Below are 24899 nucleotides of genomic sequence, written 5' to 3'. Positions count from 1 at the left end.
AAAGGGGGTTTGATTAAAATGAATCAAACAAAGGTCCTTCAGTAATTTAAATGCATCCTTCTATCAGAATGTGTGCATTTTCTATATACTCAAGCTAATTCAAACAAACTAATTGTTACAAATAATTACAAAACCTGGAAATATGAGGGAAATTCGAGAAATATTTAATATTCAAAAGAATATAGATAAAATATTTTACATTAAGGAAATTTAATATTTAAAAATATCATGGACATACATGAATCATGAATATACATTTGTATAGTAATTTTCAGTTCCTGTTTTTAGTTCAGTCTTTTAACTGCATGTTAAAATCCTTATCCAGTAATCACAAACAAATGGAAATCATGACAGTCTTGGAAATGCACTGATCAAATCCTTATTTTAGTTCAACCAATACCAATATTTTAATGGTTTTATGTTGTAAACAAATTGTGGCAGGTTACCCAAGGTCAGCTACACTTGTAAAACAAAGTTCTCAAAGCTGAACTTCTTGCTCATATTTTCTTATATCAAAACTTTACAATACTAGTGAGTATCACTGTTCTACATGAACGTATAACCTCTAATGCCCTAATTCTTCATCACTGACCTCAGATCAGTTCTAAATGATGTATAACCTCCAATGATCTAATTCTGCCTCACTGACCTGGAGGCCCTGAAGACCTGCTGATGGGGAACATTACAGGTCAGCACAGCCCAGCTCCGCAGGTACATCAAGCCAATGAGCTTCAGGACGTTAAAGGCGGGCAGACAGGGAGAAAAGAATGCTCCCATCCTACAGGGAGAGACAAAGACACCGGAAAGATTTATTTCCCATCTTAAAGGAGTTCTGCTTGTGCACCTATAGCTTCAGACAAGTCATTATTGTAGGATTACAGTCTGAAGCTGGAGGGCAACGGAGCATTGAGGACCTGTGTAAAGAAGCACCACAGGAACAGCACAGTTTATTGCAGATATAGATAGATAAGCTCATATATAATACACACACACAGAGACAGATATAGTATTTTAAATTAGGATTGTGTATCACAGATAAACAGCAGTCAGAGTAAATGTAAAAATAATCATTGTGATGCATTTCTTTTTCATAGATGCAAACTCATCATTGGTAAAAAAAAAAAAAAAAAAAAAAAAAAAAAAAAGGTGAGAGAGACACACACACCCCCTGAACCCCCCCCAAAAAACACTTATTTTACAGGCTTTATTATTTTTAACTATACAGTTGTATACGGTTTATCTGTAGAAACTGCTAAATATATTTAAACAACACAGGCTTGTTGCTGTTGTAGTTTTGTTACTCTGAATTTACTCTGCATCACTTAGCCTAATGCACAGGTCTGTTTTTCACATCGTTTTGTCAGGTTTTGTCAAGTTATCACTGTCAATCATAGCAAAGTCTGGCACAACAATTTAGTGCATTCGGGTAATTGTCACTCATGAAACAGTATACATGGACTTTCGGTCCTATTAGACATACAAAACTATTAGGTGACCTATTTTGATCTCAAAAAGGTGAGTTCTCAATGAAAGGTAAGGAGTTTGCAATCCGTGCTTTTTATACTGATAATCATATTTTAGATAATGTATTGATAAATTGATGAATCATCACTTACCATATCATTCCTTGGTTGTATATCAGATGAAGAACATTTTCTGCTATTTTAAATTCACCATATTCTGGCTGGAAAGGGAATTTAATCAATTAGAAGGGGAATTTATAAATACATGGTACAGAACAGGGTTTCCCAAACTGGAGTTTGGGTTCACAAATTGATGAAAAGCTAATAATTAAATACATCTTAAATGCAAAAATAATATAAGTAAATCATTTAAATAAAATATTTAAAATGAAACTTACTAAAACATATATGTACATTTTTATGGTCATATCATGTGACCATTAATCAACATTAGAGGACAGAGAACATGTGCACACACTACCGTTCAAAAGTTTGGGGTCAGTACATTTTTATTGTTTCTTTTTTTTTTTTTTTAGAAATTAATACTTTTATTCACCAAGGATGTATTAAGTTAATAATTAAAAGTTTATTAAAAGTTAATAATAAATAATTTACATTGTTATAAAATATTTATATTTTGAATAAACACTGTACTTTTTAAACTTGTTATTCATGAAAAGATCCTAAAGAAAGAAAAATAAAAAAATAAAAAACACAGGTTCCAAAAAATATTTGGCAGCACAACTGTTGATATTATCCAGCACTGATCATTCTAATAATAAATCTGCATATTAGAATGATTTCTGAAGGATCATGTGACACTTAAGACTGGAGTAACAGCTGATAAAAATTCAGCTTTTCATCACAGGAATAAATTCTATTTTAAAGTATGTTAAAATAAAAAAAACATTATTTTATATTGTAAAAACATTTTGCAATATTACTGTTTTTTTTTCTATATTCTATATTTTTCTGTATTTTTTTCTATATATATCAAATAAATGCAGCCTTGATGAGCATAAGAGACTTCTTTAACGACTATTACAAGTCTTACTGACCCCAAACTTTTGAACGGTAGTGTATGTGGTTAAATTATTGAAAAATACATACATAACATTTTCAGGAAGTACTTAATCCGTCAACTGTCACCGTCCCCTCTGTGGAATTTAATTCACAAAGTCTACATCTAAATCTACATCATAACATGAGTTCTGACCTTTGTCACAAAAGACTTTCTTCGTCATCCTTTGAAAGGCATTTTAAAATCAGACACTGCATTACCACGGAAAATGTACATTAAAATCATATTGCAAAATGTTTTCATTCATGAATTATAAAAATGTAAGTCTAGTTCAAAAATGGGAGTGACAGTTAAAGGGTTAAGAAAACATTTTATTTCTAAGGGGTACAGCTGACAAATAAAGTTAAGGAGTCCTTATCCTTATGCTAAATAAATTCACTTCCTTTAACATAATGCTTTTAATGATATCAGTAGGCCCATGTGAAATCGCACACATTATTTTCAGCAGCTTTTGAGTCAAATCAGCATAATTTAATTTGAACCAAATTAAAATGAGTATTTTATCAACTAAATGTTTGACATCAAGATACTTTTACAATACAACCCAATATACTGATTTTACATCTATGTTTTCAATCACATCAAAATTAACATTTTGTAAGACTATGGTCTTACAAGGGTCTATTGTAAGTGCATTACTATAAATAACAGTCATTGCTTGTTTATATAAACTGAGATATTAGTTATTTTTTAAGAAAAATTATATTCCTTTGGTAATCAACAGCACATCACAGATGCTGATGAAAAAAAACTAAAAAAGTGATGTGTGTAATGTTTTCATTATTAAAGTAAATTACTTTATCCTATCTCAAATTATAGGCCCGCCAGACATAGAAACATTTGTTCGACTAACAACCAATGGTTTGGGAAACCTGTCTGAAAACATTTTGAACCTGGAACGTTGCTAAATGTGTTAACACTTTGCACCTATTTTGCACTTTATATTTATACATTATATATTTAAAGGGATATTTGTGTGAACTATCCCTTTAAATATGTAAAAAAGTGCAAAATATGTGCAATGTGACCCAAGTCCTACATGCTTATTGATAGTGTTTAAAAAATGCGTTTTTGAACAGAAGTGACTGACTTACAAACTTGCTCTCCAAGTCCCAACAGCAGCAGTCACTCAAGTATCGAACCACCAGTCCTCGGATGAAATCAATGAGCAGGATACTTGCCACCGTGAAGATCATATCAATGATGGAGAGCTTTAACATCTCCTGTAAAATCAACAGCCTGCATTTACCTTCCTTGTGCAGTGTGTGATTTTACCCCTCCGCAGACCATAAGTATCTCCAAGCAGGACTCTCAATCAGTCCAATGGATTTAAACCAAGAGAAAGACAGCGCTGACAGCACTTTCATTAAATAAAAGCCAGCCTGGATATTTCAAGCCATGTATCCAATCTATATTCCTCTTCTCCAGAGGGAAACATATTTACACTGTTTGTCACCATGATGCCTTTAATAAATAACAATGTAGCCTGCAATTGAGATACTTCATTAGATTATTCAATGGCAAGATTGTGCCAAAGTTGGAGGATGCTAAGCTTGACTTCTCTGTATAGCGCATCTGTATAGATCTCACAGACACTATCAAATGTGTCTGGGTATATTAAACAGACGCCCCAAGACGTATTTGGACACTTAAGCCACACTTAAAAAAAAAAATAAAAAAAATGTATAAATGCAATATAAAACAAAATAAAGGGCATTTATTTTTATAAATATAGCACAAACATTAGGTTTGTTAAGTTTCTACATATGAACCAATAAATGTATTGCTTAAAACAAAGACAAAAAGTCTTGGACACTTTCTGGTTGTCAAACTGTAAATATTCATTTATTAATGTTATGAACTAAGGAAATTTCATAAAATTTAATTAAATTTTAATTTTAAGGGAACTGACTTCACACAGCCATGAAAAAAACGTTACTTTAAGACCAGTTGGTTAAAAAAAAAAAAAAAAAAAAATATATATATATATATATATAAAATAAAATAAAAGTGATAAAACAATAAAAGTGTCACTACTTGTTTGCAGATGACACTTTTATATATTTTTACATGTTATATATTGTTTCAGATTTTGTATCTAATGCAATGAAATTCAGAATTTTTTAGCTGTGACTTACATAACATTTTAAGATTTTATTGGATTTTTTGGAAGTAAAATGTTATTTTTTGGAAAGAAATTAATACTTTTATTCAGCAAGGACAAATTAAACTAATCTAAACTAATCAAATTAAACTAAACTAATCTTATATTAAAGATTAAATTATTTAAGAGATTACTTTATCAAATAAATGCTTTTGAACTTTCTATTCTTCAAAGAATTCTATAGAATTCTATAAAATGCAACTGTTTTTAACATTAGTAACAATATACAAATCAGCATATAAAATGATTTCTGAAGGATCACGTGACATTGAAGACTGGAGTAATAATGCTAAAAAAAAATCAGCTTTGCATCACAGGAAGAAATTACATTTTATAATATATTCATATTTAAAACAGTTATTTGAAATTGCAACAATATTTTACAATATTACTGTTTTTACTGAATTTTTAATAAAATAAATGCAGCCTTGATGAGCATAAGAGACTTAAAAAAAAAAATAAAATCTTAACTTTTGAACAGTAGTGTACATAACTACATTTTGTGAGATATTTTTTAAGAGCTTAATTTTGCCTGGTCATATTTTCAGAGTGGAAAACTATATTTTATATATGAGGAATTGACTGGAACAAAAACTATGAAAACATTTTGTTTACTTGGTATAACAATGATGCTTTGTGCCAAATAAAAAAACAGAATTGAAATAAAAACAGGCTCAATTTTGTTTTCAAGTTTCAATTTAAGACCAAGCGGCAGTGAACTAAATAAATGTGCTGTGTGTAATTCTATAGCTAACACCTATGAAGAGCTCATTTGTATCCTCCAGTCAGGTGTGGAGACCAGGAAAGCCCTGATAAGCCAAATCTAGAACAGAGAGCAATGATTTCTATGTGAACGAGTACCTGGCCGACATATGTTTCCCAGCAGGGGTCCTGCTGTGATCTGGTGTTGTAATAGACGACAGTCTGGTTTAGCAGAGACTGCATTCTCATTGGCTGTCCGGAGGATATGGTGCTCTTGATGGTGGTCATGCTGTTGTTGAGGTCTAGAAGAGTCATGGTCAGTGTACTGTTCCTCTGCTCTGCGATATCCGGGACAATGGTGGACAGGTTGTCCTCAGTAGGCTGGGAAATCGTCGCTAGGTAAGATGTTGAGTCAGACACGTTTCCTGGACTCACAGGAAGCTGGAATTATTTAAAACGTATGCTTTATGATTTTTTGTTTTAAATGTTAAATTGAATTTTTACAGAAATTAATTTTATTACTAAAGAGAGGTAAATATCTGAATATTTTCATTGCACAGAAATAAGTCGTTTGATGTTAAATGAATGTTCTTTGTTCAATAAAATATTATATTTATTGCAGAGCAATGCATCAGAGAAAAGTAGGGCTGCAAAAAAAAAAACAAACAAAAAAAAACCTAAAAGCAATTTTTTTTTTAATGAAAATTGTGAATGCAATAATAAAAGTCCAGATTTGCTGTGTTAGCTTGTGTGTAGGGCTCCACAATTGTGCACAAAATTGTGATTACATATCAATATCACTTTAAAAAAAAAAATTTATATATAAAAAATATATATACAGTAGTCAACATTTGAAGTGGATCCAAGCCTTTCATAAAAGTTGTCCTAAAACCAAAACAATACCCATTCTTGTCTTGGGACAACTTTGATTAACTTTTTTTGATCCACTTCAAATGTTGACTACTGTATATATAAAAAATAGATAATAATTAGATAAATTCAATTGCAATTTCAGTTGTATTTCAATAAATCGTGCAGTGAGAGAGAAAAGGGTGAGGATTAAATAAGGATGAAAATGACTCACAGCAGAGCTCATACTGTTGACTTTATCCAGGAGGGCAATAATCAAACTGTAGAGGTTTCCAAGGTACAGCACCAGAACTCTAGACAAAAAACAACACCACATATTTTCCTTTAAGAAACAAGATATAAAAAGGTGGAGCCAAAGCAAAGCAACAACAGTGTTCAAATAGTGATTTTCTGACCTGGCAAGCTGGAAACGGAGACTCGTTCTTGGGTGGTACATCTCCAGTTGAGCCACTAACTCAAAGGCTGAAGGCGCAATCATTGTGATGAGGGACACCACCACACTCACCTGATGAAGAAACCCAATACATATACAGTACGACCTCACTCATCCTCCTCAGATGCACACCACTAATGGATCTAATGGCTAATATTGCCGACAATCCATTGCACATTAGACAAGGATTCGATTATAACTACAAACTCATATAAAAAGTGTTAAACTACAAACACGGCAGATATCCAAGACAGGCGAAAGCAGAGAAAGGGGTTTGAGTGAGTAATAATCAATGTCTAACCAAATAAAAAAAATGGTATTGACATTATATTTAATCTGTAACAACATTATGAACTTTTTTAAACATATGTTTGATCATTATCTTTTAAATACATCATAAATGTACTTATGTACCTTTTTAAACCATATGTTTGCTCACTATATTTTAAATGCAACATAAATGTACTATGCCCTAAAACTATTTACTCTTTTTGTGAAGAAAAAGTACAAGTAGTCTCATTGGGATGCAGAGCAAAAACACATGAAAGAAGAAAAAGAAGGAGGAGGAGAAGCAGAAAACTTGTGTAACCTCTAGGTCAAGAATAAATATTTTGTGAAGTATTCATGTACTTATGTACACTTGCAGACAATGCATAAAACAACATAAAAATTCCCAGTATACCTCGTTTTTCTCCCAGAGTGTTAGCTCAGGTTTCTCCTGCTCCAGTTTCTGAGAACGATCCACCACAAAGTAGATGATATAGATGCTGCCGGTCAGAGAAAGCAGCACCAGAATGTTTGCCAGAATTCGCAAACTGATCAGTACAGCTCTGTTGGGATAGAAAACAACACAGTCAGATACTCCTACAAACATCTGATCCTGTATCATCCTGAAAGGAATGTGTTTAAAGATGATGAACAGCCAACTGTACATTAACCCCCTTACACGGCTACTTTCAAATAAATTAACATGAACCATCAATTTTTCACTCAAAATTGAGTGATTTGAGAAACATGAAGATACCACTATGTACAGTGCCCTCCACAAATACTGGCACCCTTGGTAAATATGAGCAAAGGCAGCTGTGGAAATAAAACTGCATTGTTTATCCTTTTGATCTTTCATTCAAAAAATTCACAAAATTCTAACCTTTCACTGAAGTAAAACACAATGGAAATTTGGGGGAAAATCTCATTATGAAATAAATGTTTTTCTCTAGTTCACGTTGGTCACAATTATTGGCACCCCTAGAAAGAGTGAAATATATTCCCATTCATATTTACATTTTTTTAGCACACCAGGGTGGAGCTGGGAGCATGAAACTGTCCAGCCATAACTTCCCGTTGCACAGGATTTTAAATATGAGGAACACATAGGCCAAATTCCCTTAATTGTCCATCACAAGGAGTAAAACCAAAGAATATAGTTCTGATGTGCAGAACAAATTGCGGAGCTTCACAAAATAGAAAGTGGCTGTGAGAAAGGAGCTAAAGCATTGAAAATCCCCATTTCCACCAACAGGGCAATAATTAAGAACTTCCAATCAACTAAAGATGTTACAAATCTGCCAAAAAGAGGACGTGTGTCTATATCGTCATGATGGATGGTGAGGAGGAGACTTTCAGTGGCCAAAGACTCTCCAAGGATTACAGCAGTTGAGTCTTGGGGCCAGAAAGCCTTAAAAACAAAAAACAAACCAAAAAAAAAAAAAAAAAAAAAAAAAAAAAAAAAAAAAAAAAATTGTTTAAAAAAATAAAACGTTGTTTAGTTGGTTTCAAGAGAAATCCTGCTCGCTCATCCAAAAACACCAGCCTATTTAGTTGTCAGATACGACTAGAACTTCAAACGGGACTGGCTTCTATGGTCAGATGAAACTTAAAGAGCTTTTTGGCAGCAAACACTCAAGATGGGTTTATGGGTTTGGTCCAAACAGGGATAAAAAGTACCCCATGTCCACATTTAAATAAACTGCTGGATCTTTAATGTTGTGGGCCAGAGATCTTGGACATCTTGTTTAGATACATGACATCATGGATTCTATCAAATACTAAGAGAGAAAAAAAAATCTAAACCTGACTGCCACTGTTAGAAATCGTATAATGGGCCGTGTTTAGATATTCCATCAGGACAATGATCCAAAACAAACACAAAAATGTGTCAATGAGGACAAAATGAAGCTTCTGTCATGGCCGTCCCAGTTCCCTGACCTGAACCCTTTAGAAAATGAGTGGGGTGAACTGAAGAGGAGAAGAACCAACATGGAACTGGGAATCTGAAGGATCTGGAGAGATTCTGTATGAAGGAATGGTCTCTGATCTCTTGTTAGGTGTTCTCCAAACTCACCAGGGATTACAGGAGAAAATTCAGAGCTGTTATCTTGGGAAAAGGATTTTGCAATAATTGGGTGCCAATAATTGTGACCAATGTGAACTAAAGAAAAACATTTATTTCATAATGAGATTTTCCCCCCACTTTTTATCTGTCTACTTCAATGAAAGATTAGAATTTTGTAAATATTTTTGAATGAAAGATCAAAATGATAAACAATGCAGATTTATTTCCACAGCTGCCTTTGCTCATATTTACCAAGGGTGCCAATATTTGTGGAGGACACTGTAGGTAACTTAGTGATATCTTCATAATGCTGTAATAGACCAGTCAGAAACAAATATTACTGACAGCCGAGTATAAGAAAACCAAATTGCAGTATATCCTGATTTACTTCTTGACTAATGTGTGCAGTCTCCATTGCCAGGGACCAATAAACCCAAAAGATTATGCCAATTAAAGTTTTCCTGACATTATGTTTCTAGTTCGGGAGGTTGTACACACTATAAAAGCAGCAGAAGACGTGTCCAAGAGAATTTCTAGTGTCACAACAGGGTTTTTCCCCCCTTACTGCTCTAAAAATCAGCATTGGCTGAACAATGCAAGAACAGTGTCAATAAATGATCCCTTTCTGACTTAATGCACTTCATTTCCTAGTCTGCCTGACAAGTTTTATCATAGGCAAAAGCAGGTGAGCAATACACAATTACTTTAATATAGCATGCTTTTTGCAAGATAAAATAAGAAACACTTTCTATGTTTTTATGTTTCTTTATGTTATCTTGCAAAAACCTTATCTTTCTTAGAAAATGAGTTTATAATTAAAACAGCCAGTGGGCTTAGAAAAATCAACTTAATTTAAAGGGAAAACAAATTTTCATGTCCCATTAACATATTTGTTCATGTTATAAAGCATTAGAATAAAACCAACCATAAACTTAATTTCTCAGAAAACCTAATATCCTCATTTCGCATCTGAAGTAAATGTAAATCTTGATTCAAGGATGTTTAGATATTTGTATTGTGAAACAAAAAAAATACAGAGAAAGATTTTCATATTTGGAAGTCTTAAACTTGAATTGAAGACTTTATGCTACCTATTTAACAACTTCACTTGAGGAAGAGTGAATTAACACCTTTTAAGACCCACAGAAACCCTCCTAAACTTATTTCTTCTTGCAATCTTTTGATTTTAGGGTGAAATGTGTCCTGTTCTCATTAGATTCAGCCACATACGTTTCAGTTATAATTATCTAGAGATACTGTACAAAGGTTAGCATAACCCTGTGTGCACGGGTGTCGCATTCCCATAACATATTAATCTGCTTTAATGTGTGTGCAGGTCTGCTGGCGATTTAGGTGCAGTCATCCGCCCGCAGTAAAAGGCAGTTTGTATAAAATACGGCGGGATGTTTTCCGTTTCGCATGTTCTGCTGCGATTGCATTGGACGGGGAGGAGATGTATAAATCAGAGCGGTCTGAGGCAGCATTACAGGCGCTGTGACAACAGCCTCAGATAGAGAGAAACAGCACATCACTGTAAGTCACTTACTGATACGATCATTCCCTCCCTCAAAAGACAGTTTTGTTAAACATGCACTTTTGAGAGAGTTTGGAGAAAACACTTAGTCAGCACTTAGGGTTATGCTGAGGTGATAATGGAAACACAAATAAAGAGGAAAACTTGCAGGCTTGTGTCTTTCTTCTTCTCTTGCTCTTCTACAATGGCCTCCTAAAAAACAGAAGCAAAAGATTTTGGTTATTTAGCCTCAGGGTTACTATAGTAACTAAAAACTAAAAACTAGTTTTACTAAAACTAGTTTTAGTTTTAAAAAATTAAAACCATGAAAAATATTTTTCATTACTTGAAATAAAGCAACATTTTTCATTTTAATCTTTTTTAACTTGATGCACTAAAATAACTAAAACTGGATTTAATAAAAAAAACAAAGATGTATATACAAGAAAAACAAAAAACTACTAAAAATGACAGAAACACAACAAAAATGTACTTAAACTTAAACTAAAATTAAAATGAAAAAAAAAGATTCAAATATTTAAAAAAAATCATAATAATATCTCAATGATACTAAAATAATACTGGTTAGCATCCAAAATACAAATAAAAACACTCAAAATATTAATTAAATTTGCCACATACACTGTAAAAAAAATTCATCAGTTTTAATGTAAAAGTTCAGCATCTAACTTAAACTTTTAAGTTAAACTTAAAACTACAAGTCATTTTAACTCAACAATGAGTTAAAATGATAAAAAAAAATAAGTTAATTTAGCTTAAAATTAAGGCAGCTGCTAAACTTAAGTTGAAACTGGTGAAAACCTTTTACAGTGTAGAAACAGGTATTATTAGTTGGTGTTACTTCAATAAATTATGGTAATTTCGTACTGTCATAAAAAAAAGACAGACAGAAAATGACAAATATTTTGGGTAATGATCGAAAATGCAAACTATGAATGTATTTCATTCATTCGTTTCATTCACTCACTATGAATGATATTTACTCTCGTAATATTGGCGTTTTTACCAGTTGATTGCCCTGACTAATATATGGTTATCACATACATTTCAGTGAAATCAGAGCTTTTGCCCTTTTGAAAGCATGCAACAAGTGCAATTTTTATATGAACAAACTGAATGATACTCCAAAGGGATATCTGGAATTCAACATGACACTGATGAGATTCAAATAATGTTTCCTTGGAGAAATCAGCAATAATACCGGAACATAAACCTCCTGCATAGGCAATGATGAAATGATGATCATTGAGAATTGAATTAAGCTTGTTAAAACAGATTGTTTATTTGGGTCTGTTGGATGTAGGAGATGCTCACTCTGATGCTATTGACGATGGCCGCCCCTTTACTCTCGGCCGCCTCTGGGTTCCCAATCAGGTAGTCCCATGCACAGAAGACGCGCCAGCAGAAGGTGAAATTCTCATCAGAGGCACCGGCTAAACTTGTGCGGGAGTTCTTAGCCATTCTGACAAAAACAACACGACACAAATTGAGCTTGTTCTAAAGAAACAGCAAAGTTCTTAGTGACCATGACTGTTCATTTTGACCTGGAGAGAATCTTGAAATGCTACTTCATGTTATTATATTAGACTAAAATTTACTGACTTCGCATTTCGCTCAAAATTTGATTTTTTGTCCTTTTTGGGGATGTATTTTCCCACCTTGTTACATTTTTGGCATCCCCTGCCAAAAATGACAGACATACAAATTTTCTTGATATGCTATATTATTACCAAATCTTGGATTCAATCTTTCTATCAACTTGTTTTCTTTCAATTAGCACAGGTTTAAGATGATTATAGGCCTCACTGATCTGAGCGCATGCACCTTAGTTTTTTTGAGTGAACATTACCCAAATTATCCACAAATAATGCTTTTTACACTCACGCATTAGCTCAGATCACTGAGGATTACGACCAATCAGACTGTTGCAAAAAGAAATACAAAACCTGTGCTAATTTAAAGAAAACAAGTTGATAAAAACATTGAATCCAAGTTTTGGTGACAATAAACTGTTCAGCAAAGCACAAGGGTTTAAAAAAAAAAAAAGCACCATAAATGTAGTCCAATCAATGAAGGTAAATAAATAATGACAGAATTTCCATTTTTAAGTAAACTCTTTTCTTTTAAATCAGCATTTACAAAGGAGTAGATTTCTTTTTAGATGTCATTTACTTAGTAAAACTACACTTTTTCAGCAGATATATTTTCAGCAGGGTTGCTAAATGGTCACTAAAATTCACTAGATCTTGGAGAAGGGTCTGACTGCAGACATGCACCTGCACTCTCAGACAACTGCACTTCCAGTGACGTCACTTGCAGTCGATTTTATTTTTACTTTATTTTATTTATTTATATATTTTAATTGAATCTCTCAACATTTTACAACAGTAGCCAGGTGGTGAAGACAAGAAAAAAGAAACTAAATTACAATGCCACTTGCAATCGCCACCCTGCACCACGCTGAGGTCGTTAAACGATTAAAGCTAATTTAATAGCGTAACGTACAGGGTCCTGCAAGTCATCTGTAAGAAACAAAAACAAGACCCGCAAATCCGTGGACACAGAACAGCAGAATATGAACGCAATGCGCAAAGTTTCTAGTTAAGCTTTTCCCTAACACTTGATATGGCTTAATGTATTAAGATACATTAAGTGCCATTAAATGATCAAATTTGTAATATAGTTTATTAATTGAATGTACTTCAAGGCAAGCGTATGGCCATGAACACAATGGCCAAACTTTCACTTTTATACTTGCCCAGCAAACCGCTTAATGTGGCATAACTAAGCAAAAGACTAAGATGATAAAGACTAAATTCAGTATAAACCTTACTGTTGTCAAACGATATACCAGCAGATATGAACGTGCCATAAGAAAGGCATTAGGTGATATTAAAAGGACCAGCTCCATATAGGCAAGCAGACGTGCCCAGAGCGTAATGCATTAAATAGACGTTTTCCTCAATGATATAAAACAGCTAAAGAGGTTATTCTTTATGGGAAAACGCGAATGTATGCGGCGTTGCATTTATTCTGGTCTCACCTGCTTGTGTGTAGTTGTTTTAATAATGAATAGGAGCATATTTAGTTTAGTCTTTATCATCTTAATCCGTTATGCCACATTATACCATGTTTTGCGAAGGAAAACACTATATAGCCTACATATACATTATATTAATAAACTGTATATCGAATTTGATCTTTTAATTGCATCTTAATACATTAAGCCATATTAAGTGTTAATGGTTGTCTATGGGAGGAAAACACTTAACGAGAGACTTCATATTCTCTTGTTCATATTCTGCTTCATATTCATATTCGTTCATATCTTGCTGTTCTGTGGCCACGGATTTGCGGGTCTTGTTTTTATCTCCTACAGATAACTTGCAGGACCCTGTATGTTATGCTAAATTAGCTGTAACCACCACAGCGTCGTCTCCACCGGCAACACACATGATTTGTGTGGATTGCAAGTGACGTCGCAGGTAGCTGAGTGTGCAGGTGGCGATTGCGAGAGACATTGTAATTTAGATTCTTTTTTCCTGTCTTCACCACCTGGCTACTGTTGTAAAATGTAGAGAGATTCGATTGAAAAAATAATAAATATATAAAATAAAGTAAAAAATAAAATAGACTGCAAATGACGTCACTTGGGGAAGTGCAGGCGTCTGAGAGTGCAGGTGCATGTCTGCAGCCAGACCCTATTGCGATCTTAGGTAAGCCAACTTTAACTGAAACAGACCATAACTGTTATTTTAGCACATAAATGTGTTAAAGTCATGAGTTGAAACATGAACTAAAAAATTTGAATGCATTGAAAACATATAGCTCCAAATGCATAAATGTGAATGAGTTTAATCAGCAATTTCAAGCCAAGCGTCTTTGAAGTAATGATTACTTTCTTAGCAAAGTGATGAAGCTGTAGGCAAAAACGGCCATCCCGACCAGAAAATAGGCCAAGGGTAGTCTGTAGCCGGCACTGCCAATTTTACGCACATTGCCATAGTAGCCGTAAAAAAGCACAGAGTATTGCAAATATCCCTGAAATACAGACATAAAACAAAACCTGTTGACAAAGCAGCAGATTGAGCACCAAAATAAATTATTTGCAATTAAACCCCTAGGTTGCACATATAATATGCACATCATATTGATAAAGCATTAATAAAAGAAAGATAACAGTCTTGCCCCCAGCGACCAGATGGTGTCCAGGTCTTGTGCGGAGGCAAGGTGCTCCTTGGGAATGGTCTTGCTGCGGGTGGTACCGAACGGAGCGCCAGCCAGGAGCTGATTGGACAGATTGGAGAGACAGAGGGAATGATAGAGGACACCAGATGACACCTGAGCAGAAATTGCTTTGTGTCTCTGCACTGGGAGTGAAATAAATCTAACCATATTTTTCATTTCCAGGTCTAAAAAACAACCTCGTTGAGTTTTAATAAAAAATGTAGTCTACAAATAATGTACGAGCACATGGCAGCATCTAAATATCTGTACATGCTTTTGGAAGTAAGAATAAAGAAGCATAATGTCATGTACGGTGCAATTTTGTAATAGATCCTTAGGTAATGCACCTTTAAACTGCCATGACATTTGGATTCATAAGTGTTCATATCTGAACATACAGTCTATTATTTACTTTCAAGAATAGAAGCAGTGCATACTAACCTCAGGCAGAACGATAAAGGCCCCAGTCATAATAGTGAGAACTATATTAATCCCAAATAGCCATCGCAGGAATATGAAATAAGAGGCCACACCTGATCCAAAGTGACCTTCAAAAACAGCATACAGTGTACATTTAATGGAGTTATTTTGACATGATCTGACCCTTAAAATACTTTGTGTATGAGATTATATTGATTGAGTTTAATTAAATTATATTTTTGACTTTAATCACTCTAGGTAAATTGGATACTTCCCACACTGAATTTTTATCTTACCTGATATATTTTTACAGAGAATATGCATATTTATCATATCAGAGCTAGTTTATCATTCATGAAAAGTCATGTGAGCAAACAATGTTTTTCTTTATGCAAATGCAAACAAATTAAACACATAGTGTGTCAAGATACTAACTTTCAATCTTTTTAATCCTCATCTCCCAGGGAATGAACAAGACAACAATGTTATATAAGACTCTTGAAATCTTCTTCAGCAACTGCAAACATTTACAAAAAAAGAAAAGAAACAGATAGATAATATTAAACATTAGATTAGTATAGCTTGTAGACAGAAAAACTGACAAATAAATACACTACCAGTCAAAAGATAATGATTTTTGATGTTTTTTTTTTAATTCTCTTCTGCTCACAAAACATGCATTTAATCCGAAGTACAGCAAAAACAGTAACATTCTGAAATATTTTTACTATTTAAAATAACTGTTTTCTATTTCAATATATTTTAAATATTTTACATTTTCAGCATCATTACTCCAGTTTTCAGTGTCACATGATCCTTTAGAAATCATTCTAACATGCTGATTTGCTGTTCAAGAAACATCTTTTTATAATCATCAATATTTAAAACAGTTGAGTACATTTTTTTTCAGGATTCTTTGATGAATAGAAAGATCCAAAGATCAGCATTTATCTGAAATAAAAAGCTTTTGTAATTATACACTATACCATTCAGAAGACTGGAGTGAGTATAATTATTTATTTATTTATTTTTTGAACATTACTCAAGGTCTGCCCTCTAAAAATCTCTTTATTTTAGCAGGAGATAAAAACAAATAACAAACGTTTTGGCTTGCTGCCTTTGTCAGGGGAATGAAATTATAGAAATTAATACTTTTATTTAGCAAGGATGCTTTAAATTGATCAAAAGTGATAAAGATATTCATAATGTTACAAAAGACTTCCAGTTCAGATAACTGCTGTTCTTCTGAACTTTCTATTCGTCAAAGAAACCTAAAGAAATTCTACTCAGCTGTTTTCATTTTAATAATAATAATAATAATAATAATAATAATTGTTTACAACAACAACAACAACAACAACAACAACAACAACAACAACAACAACAACAACAATAATAATAATAATAAGTACAAATTCAGCTTTTAAATCACAAGAATAAATTACATTTTAAAATATAATCAAATAAATAGCTATTTTAAATAGTAAAAATATTTCAAAATTTTACTGTTTTTGCTGTACTTTGGATCAAATAAGTGCAGGCTTGGTGAGCAGAAAAGTCTTCTTCTTCTTCAAAAAAAAACCCCATCAAAAATCTTATTGTTCAAAAATATTTGACTGGTAGTGTACATATTCAATCCAAGCAGTGTTGAAAGACTTGTAAGACCTGAGCTCTCCTGTACAGTATAAGAATAGTAAGATCATATAAGAACATAACTTTGCTAAATCAGTGTGTATGCATATCTGATTTTCATTCTGCCATGAAAGCCATAATCAGAATTAATAATTTACCATCAAATCCACTTGCTAAAAAGTCAATTAATTTTAACGGTGCATGGGCAGCCTTGGCGAATGCCATTGGACATTTTAATTAAACCAGGCTATAACAACAGGCCATAAATTTGAGTGCAGCGTCTGTGAGCAGATGAGGAACGCCGCTGAGGCGGAGACATGCACAGCCTTAACCAGAATCTCACATAAACGTAGAACTGATGAAAAAACTGAAGAGAAGCTACGATATGAAAAAGACAAATTAGATAGATAGATAGATAGATAGATAGATAGATAGATAGATAGAAAGAAAGAACATACATCTGCTCCGGCTGCCTGGTAACCTCTTGTTCTGGTCAGTCTGCCCTCATACTTCAGAACAACCTCTCTGGCTTGCCTGAAACACAAAAATACAAACAATGTTATGGATTTACAGCTGTTGTTGGTAATAGTGAAGGCTTTAATAGAAGGGTTTCCTGTTCTGTGATCCTGAACACAACAGTAGCACACGTTAATATTTGCTTTTCATAGATGTTTTACCCATTACAAATGGTGCTTCATTGGTTTCTTTATTAATAAAAATGAAAAACAAACCAGCAACAGCAAAATTAGGCCATAAAATTCAATGACAACATAATAGAGGAATCAAACACATACAGATGGCAAATTGATTTGGGGGGGGGTGGGTGGGTGTATGTAATCATGAGTGCTCACCCAAAGATGATGAGGACAGCTGTAAAATGGAGCATGTATCTTTTCCATGCACCATCAGGCAGTTATTTTAAGAAACGTCACAGATCAATGTGTTGTCAGTTGGACAAACATCATCTTTGGACATTAGGGTGGATGCAAAAATTTTAACAAATTAATTATGAAAGTCTATATTACATAGAACCTAAAATATTGTACAAATGCACCATTTGTGATTTCTTAATCTATTTTAAACATTATTTTATATATCTATATTTATGTATTCAATATTGTTATACATTTATACATTACATATATTTATATGCATGTTTTTGTGTTCACTTAAAAAGCAAACAGATGATTAAATAGTGAAAACAATTATGAAAAGAAACATGAGACATACACTTTGCTTCATATGTAAATATGAACCATCTTTTCTTTTCATTGGGATCAACAAGTACGAATCAACAAGCCACACATTATATTTCAGACATTAAAAGGTGCATACTTTCACAATATCTGCTTGCTACACTGTTTGCTTGCTCTTTTTAAGCCCGATAATACACAACGGGTAGATTTGTGCATCCATGACCCTCGCCCAAAGAAGCCGCAGCAATTGGTACCCAGTAAAATGAGAAACTGCTGGCCAGGCTAATGAAACAATTACTCAGCCAATTTAGTTTGTTCTCCAAGCATCATGTTGTAAATATGGCGGTCGCTTTCAAGCACTGAAAGTTAATTGTTATTTACCTTACGGGTTTAATGCGAGGATGCTTTCCTAAGCCATTATCATCGGTTTCAAACATTTTCGTAAGCTGTTTCTAAGTAGGCTAATGGCAGAAATGGGGAATCATTTCAGACAGAAATAATGTTTAGTTCTTTTCATTCTCTCATTTATGTAATGAATCTAACTTACGAACAGTCATGTCAACTGCTGTACAAACACCGGCGTCAGCTCAAAAATACCTTTACAGCACATTTTACCTGCACATTCACATTTACGCTCACATTCTGGCCTTATAAATCCTTTATTCTTTTTATCTTATGCTATTTAAACCGCTCCACTAGAGAACTATTCAATTTTATGATCTGTAATAATTTCAGTACAGGATGTGCAGAAATTCTGATGGCATTTCCCTGACATACACTTGGCGGGGTCTTACTTGAGCACTTTTAGCTTGCGTCTTATCGGCCAGGGTTTAGTTCGGATGTTGGCGATGATTTCCTTCTGAACCTGAATGTTCTGGAACAACTCCTCGGGATCATTGCTGTCCACTCTTTCTCCATCCTTATCCTCATCATCAGATGGTCTGAAACACAACCAAAGATCAATAATCACTTCAATGAATCTTACAGTAGTAACATTATACTCTTATTTGTGCAGCACGTAACAAAACATTGTTAATTCATATTAATAAAAGAACAAGAAAAATACACATATGCATAAATTCTATTTTTTTGTTTTTAATATTTGTAATATTATAATTAAACTATATAATTATTACATTTATTTTATTAATATTAAAATTAAATGTGAAATTAATTATGAAGCAAATGATGTCGATGTTGCAGAATATGTAGACACACTTTCAAGGATGAAAGTGGACTGGATTCAGAGCCCTGAAATTGTATATATAATCTTTTATATTGTATGTAGTTGTATATAAAAATGATAAATGATGACCAAGGCCACTTTCTGTTCTCTAGTTTGCTTATGAAACTTGTTATATGCAGTGTGGGTCCCACAAAATCATACTATATTTATGTGAAGCAATGTGAACGGTGTATATAAAGCAACAGATCCACATTTTCTACACGAGTAAAAGACATGGATATTCATCTTTTAATTTCTTTGTATGACAGAAATCAAAAATTATGAAAATATGATATACAAGATTTTTCAAGAATTATATACATTTTTTTAAATATAAAATTTCTTTATAGTTTATAAACTAAACATTGGTTATTTGCAATCAGCAAGTTAAGAACTTTTACTTTTAAAAATAATATAATGTGCATAAATATTCCAATGAAATGAATGAATGAATAAATGAATAGCATGCTTAAGAGACTGAATGCTATAGTCTACAAGTGTCAGGTGTGAAATTGGCTAATGTACCCTAGAGTTAAAAAAAAACATTTCCATTAGATTTGGTTGAAAAGCTGACTTACCCATTATCATCCTGATATGGGGAATAAATCCTTCTGGAATTCTTCCTTATGCTCTTGTGTCGCTTGGAGGATATCAGGGGTCTAGTTATAGTTGCTGGTTCTGCCATTTCGCTCATTTCCCAGCCTTAAAACTTTCTGCAGTCTTCAGTGAGCATGTGCCCCATCTGTAGGAGTTCTCCCGTGCCGGTGTTGCTGACGGGACTCTGGGGGGGGGGTATCAGGAACGAGGAGTGCCACCTGCCCGATGGGATCCTTCTGAAACGCTGCATTAAGCCCCTCCACCAGAGGAGTTTAAGCTCAGGCAATCACTCCAATGACAGCTGGACTGGCTTCTTAAAGGGACAGCGCAAGAACTGCAACCTGCTTATGATTGAATACACTTGTGTACAAAGTGATTCTAACAAGAGAAAACATGTAAACCTTATTCTCATAATTCACAAAAACCATCATACATTGAGACACTAGTTAACAACCAAATATTACATTGATTCATTCTCATTTACTCACCCAAACATTTTTCTTTCTTTTGTGAAACACAAAAGCAGAATGTCTGAGCTTCTACTTGTCATACGACAAAACTAAATGGCGATTTATAAAGTCTCAAATGGTACAAAAACAGACAGAAGTTCATTACAGCAGTTCATATAACCTGCTATATTTTAAAGCAACGCAATACCATTTGGTATTTTTTTTAAGACTTCAATATTTTAAGTCATTATTGAATGATAACCTTCCCCTATGCTGTAGCTCTTAAATGTCCTTCGTGATCATGTATATCCAAGTTGCAATGTCGCAATCAGAAGACACATGAGATGATGTTAAATCTTGTGTGAAATGTCATTTTTTAACTGTACACCAACACAAATGTTCCTATTCCTTTTATCAGTCTATTTTCAAAGCAATTTTTAAAATCCCTCTAGAAAGCTGCATACATATTAGATTTTCGATTTTTCTCTTGACAATAGTTAGTGTTCTGTGCCACGATCGATCATGTTAATTTACTCTGGAGTTTTGTCTGAGCGGTAATAAACAGACAGATAATATAAATGAAAAACGCACAATGAATTTTAAGTAGGCACACACGGGCGAATTTCCAGTTTTTCTTATAAAGTGGCCTTAGAGTGCGCTGAAATTAAACAACATTGTCACGCACAAGGAAAATAAATGTCCCAAATTGCAGAAGAAAAAAAGGCCATAGTAGCTCAATATGATAATGTGCCATATGTAACACCAGCTCAACACTTTCACTCTTCCATAAGCACAAGTCTAATTTAGACTTTATAGAGTACACCAGGAAAAAAAGGGCCAAGAAGAACACCAAAGTGTCACCTAACAAACAGGCTCCCACACAACAAAAAATAAATAAATAATAATAAAAATTACAACTTGAATTCATCCACCAATATTAACCAGGAAATGATAAACATTTTATACAGTTTAAGAATCCTGTCCAATAAATTTCACAACATTGCAATATAACACCATTTTGTTTTGCTGATTATTATAATACTACAGTTCTCATAACTGAAAATCTCCTTACAATCTCTTGAAATTCTTGCACGAACATAAGGAAGCAAGATGCAAGAAAAAAAACACCAATGAAAAAAAAAAAGAAGATAATTGTGACTTTTTATCTTGCAATTGCAAGTTTATATTTCACAAATGTGGGATAAAAAGTCACAATTATCTTATTTATTTATTTATTTTTCCTTGGTGGAAAAAAAAAGAATTCAGAGAAATAAAGACAGAATTGCAAGATGGAAACTCTTGGATTTTTTTTTTAATCACAATTTCAAGTTTTTCTGAATTCTGTTTTTTTGTTCCAAAAAAAAAAAAAAATTGAATTGTGAGGTGCAAACTAACTATTAAGAGAAACAATGTCAGAATTGTGAGAAACTTGAAATTCGGTCTCAATTCTGACTTTACATCACCATGAAAGTAAAATAAATAAATAAATAAGTGCAAGAAATAGTGCTGTCAAATGATTAATCACGATTAATCGCATTCAAAATAAAAGTTATTTACATAATATATGTGTTTGTACTGCATATATTTATATATGAATACACACACATATAGCATATATTTAAAAAAATATTTACATGTATTTTTTCCATGTTTATATTTATATTCATATAAGTTATACTATATATAAATTAGGACTGTCTAACAATTAGTCGTGATTAATCACATCCAAAATAAAATTTTATATTTACATATATGTCTATATTTATTATGTATATATAAATACTCACACATACATGTGTATATATATAAATATATACATGTATGCGTATTCATATATACATAATAAATATATACAGTGCACACACACATAGTATGTAAACATAAACTTTTATTTTGAATGCGATTAATTGCGATTAATCTTTTGACAGCCCTAATATAAATACATTTAATATATGAAGACAAAATATTTTTCTTAAATATATACATTGCACGTGTATTTATATATACATAATACATATACACAGTACACACACACACACACACACACACACACACACACATTTATTATGTAAACAAAAACTTTTATTTTGGATTAATCGCGATTAATCGTTTGACAGCACTAGCAAGAAACAAAGTCAGTATTGAGAGATAAAAAGCCGTAACTGCCTATTTTATTATTTTATTCTGTGGCGGAAATGGCCTTCCATACATTTAACTTGTTTTGCATGTATAGTGAATTTTTTTTTTAAAAAGTGTGTTAAGCCATTTTTGAGAAATCTTGCTGCATTGCACTCCTTTAGTCGTCTATAGGGATGTGATTTTATTAGCTTTGCACACTAAAAGTTATGTCTTACATTGTGCACACATCTAAGCCTGATAAGTCGTGATTAAAATGTGGTCAGGACAATGAGCATCGTGCAGTCCATGTATTCAAGCGGAAATTAATTAAATGAAATCTAACAGCCTATTCCTTAGAGTACAGTTTTAATAGGTCTCTGTTAATGTCTTCTCATTAGGTTCATTCTCTATTCTTCACAATGCTGGTGGACTCGGTTTATATCAGACTTCATACATGTACATTTACTTTATATAGCATAAATCAAAAGGAGGCAGAAGTTACAGGTAATCCAAAAATAGCCCTAAAAACACTGATGCCATCATTGCTCAGAATTGTATGTATAGAGTCATTTTGTTGTTTTTTTTTTCCACTGAGTGTCTATCTTGAGCCCTGAAACAAATGACAAATTACAGTCCCAGAGGTCAGGTTTCAAGTTAACATTTAACCCAATAAACACAAATCAATGAGGCTTATTGATCGCATGTGAGCTGTGCTGAAACAGTAACGTAAAATGATCCTTTCCCAAACATAGCATCAGTTATCATTCCAATCTTATTATAATATCAGTTATCATGCAAAGAAGAGTAAAATCTATTTTACTAAATACAACTGGATGACAAACATAATTACAACCATCATCTTCTATAAATTCAGTTAGGAAATAATGATTATGATTACTTTTTTATATTAGTTGTTCTTTTCGTTGTTGTTTCTACTTAATAAGGCATCTGAGCATTTGCCAGAAGAATATAAAAATAAAACTAAATAAAAAAATAATGGAGAACATTGGAAGCACCAAACACAGGCCAAGTTCAAGGTCACTCACTTTACTGTAATCCCATATTGGCATTATAGTCTTTATGAGAGGACAGTCTTAAAAAGAGTAGAGTCAAGTCAAATTTATTATCCCATTGAGGAAATTTGGATTGCAGGAAGAGTGGGTAGGGTAGTTTAGCCATTGCTATAACTCTAAAAGACAATCAAGGCTGGCCAAAGTGAATCGTTTGAGCTGTGATATAACCAATGTCAATTCAAAAAAGTAATTGCATGCCCCTCTGTAAATCCTATGCAAGGTTTTATCTGGTCTGCAGTAATGCAGTTCACATATAGGCAAGGAGAAAGATATCAGGTCTGACTATCTGTCAGGTAGAGGATAATGAGAAAAGTTGGTAAAAAAAGACAATTACAAAGGTCTATTGATAAGAACACAATGCCATGTCACATGGTCACAAAACTAGAGAAGTGAATACAGTTACTCTCCCCAATGCACCACTTTAGAGAAGACAAAAATCATTATTACATATTAAAATAGAAATTCTGTCAGTGTTGGGGTAACACATCACAAGCAACGCGAGTTACATAAGATTACTTTTTCAAGTAACTAGTGTATATGCTAATGTATTTTAAGTAACGCATTACTTTTTAATTTACAAGAAAATATCTGAGTTAATAAGTAACGCCAGTTACTTTGTTTTCCCTTTTTTTTTTGTTAAGTGATAGTTGTTCATGAATCCCTTGTTTGCCCTGAACAGTTACACTGCCTGCTGTTCTTTCGATTCTTTGGTTTTTCATGCATTTCTGTGTATTTGTACCTTTTCCATCAATGACTGTATGATTTTGAGATCCATCTTTTCACACTGAGGACAGCTGAGGGACTACAAAAGGTTCAAACGCTCACTGATGCTCCAGAAGAAAACCCACTGCGTTAAAAGCCATATTCAACTATTATTTTCTCTAGTGGACTATATGTAAAACATCTTTTATGTGAAATATCTTATTTAGGTCAGTACTAAATAAAAATAACATGCATTTTGTATGATTCCTTCTATTTTGGTAAACTAATTAACATTTTGCAGATTCTGCAAGGTGTATGTAAACTTTTGACTTCAACTGTATCTTGACGCAAATATCCTTCATGTATTTAATTTCATTTTATAAACCAATGTTTTTTGTTGCTGACCTTCGATGATCAAATTCAACCATACTAATAAGCAAAAATGACTTTAAATAACCAAAAATGACATTTGTGCAGCATTTTTTTTTATTGCTTAAGAGTTGAACTTTGTTCTTCTGCGTTCTACTGCACAGATGTGAATTTACATTTCCTTCAGCCTGAGGCTTATTCATTTCAATTTTAGTGTAAAAGGACTTTTATGTTTACCAAAAATAGAACTTGTTGTATTAAAAACAAACAATCAAGTCCTGCCTAGATTTAAAAAGTAACGCAATGTAA

The 24899-nt window shown here is 33.1% G+C and overlaps 1 protein-coding gene across 1 annotated transcript in view; it reads right to left on the bottom strand.

Moving 5' to 3' along the window:
- Positions 1–20168, bottom strand: part of LOC127168428 (transmembrane channel-like protein 3) — a 31062-nt gene extending 10894 nt beyond the window's left edge. The window contains exons 1-16 of the mRNA XM_051115286.1: positions 19861–20168; positions 18852–18998; positions 17320–17395; positions 15665–15746; positions 15251–15357; positions 14771–14869; positions 14481–14623; positions 11897–12044; positions 10731–10774; positions 7396–7543; positions 6676–6785; positions 6495–6573; positions 5570–5851; positions 3639–3767; positions 1617–1684; positions 650–778 (exon numbers count right to left, since the gene is read on the bottom strand). Of these exons, the coding sequence (XP_050971243.1) occupies positions 650–778; positions 1617–1684; positions 3639–3767; positions 5570–5851; positions 6495–6573; positions 6676–6785; positions 7396–7543; positions 10731–10774; positions 11897–12044; positions 14481–14623; positions 14771–14869; positions 15251–15357; positions 15665–15746; positions 17320–17395; positions 18852–18998; positions 19861–19976 (1907 nt within the window). The 5' untranslated portion in view covers positions 19977–20168. The remainder of the gene's footprint in view (positions 1–649; positions 779–1616; positions 1685–3638; positions 3768–5569; positions 5852–6494; positions 6574–6675; positions 6786–7395; positions 7544–10730; positions 10775–11896; positions 12045–14480; positions 14624–14770; positions 14870–15250; positions 15358–15664; positions 15747–17319; positions 17396–18851; positions 18999–19860) is intronic.
- Positions 20169–24899: the final 4731 nt, after the last annotated feature.

Source organism: Labeo rohita, chromosome 7 (assembly GCF_022985175.1).
Source record: "Labeo rohita strain BAU-BD-2019 chromosome 7, IGBB_LRoh.1.0, whole genome shotgun sequence".
Taxonomy (NCBI): domain Eukaryota; kingdom Metazoa; phylum Chordata; class Actinopteri; order Cypriniformes; family Cyprinidae; genus Labeo; species Labeo rohita.
Note: the sequence above shows the minus strand (reverse complement) of the source record. Positions and strands in the feature narration are given on the sequence as shown.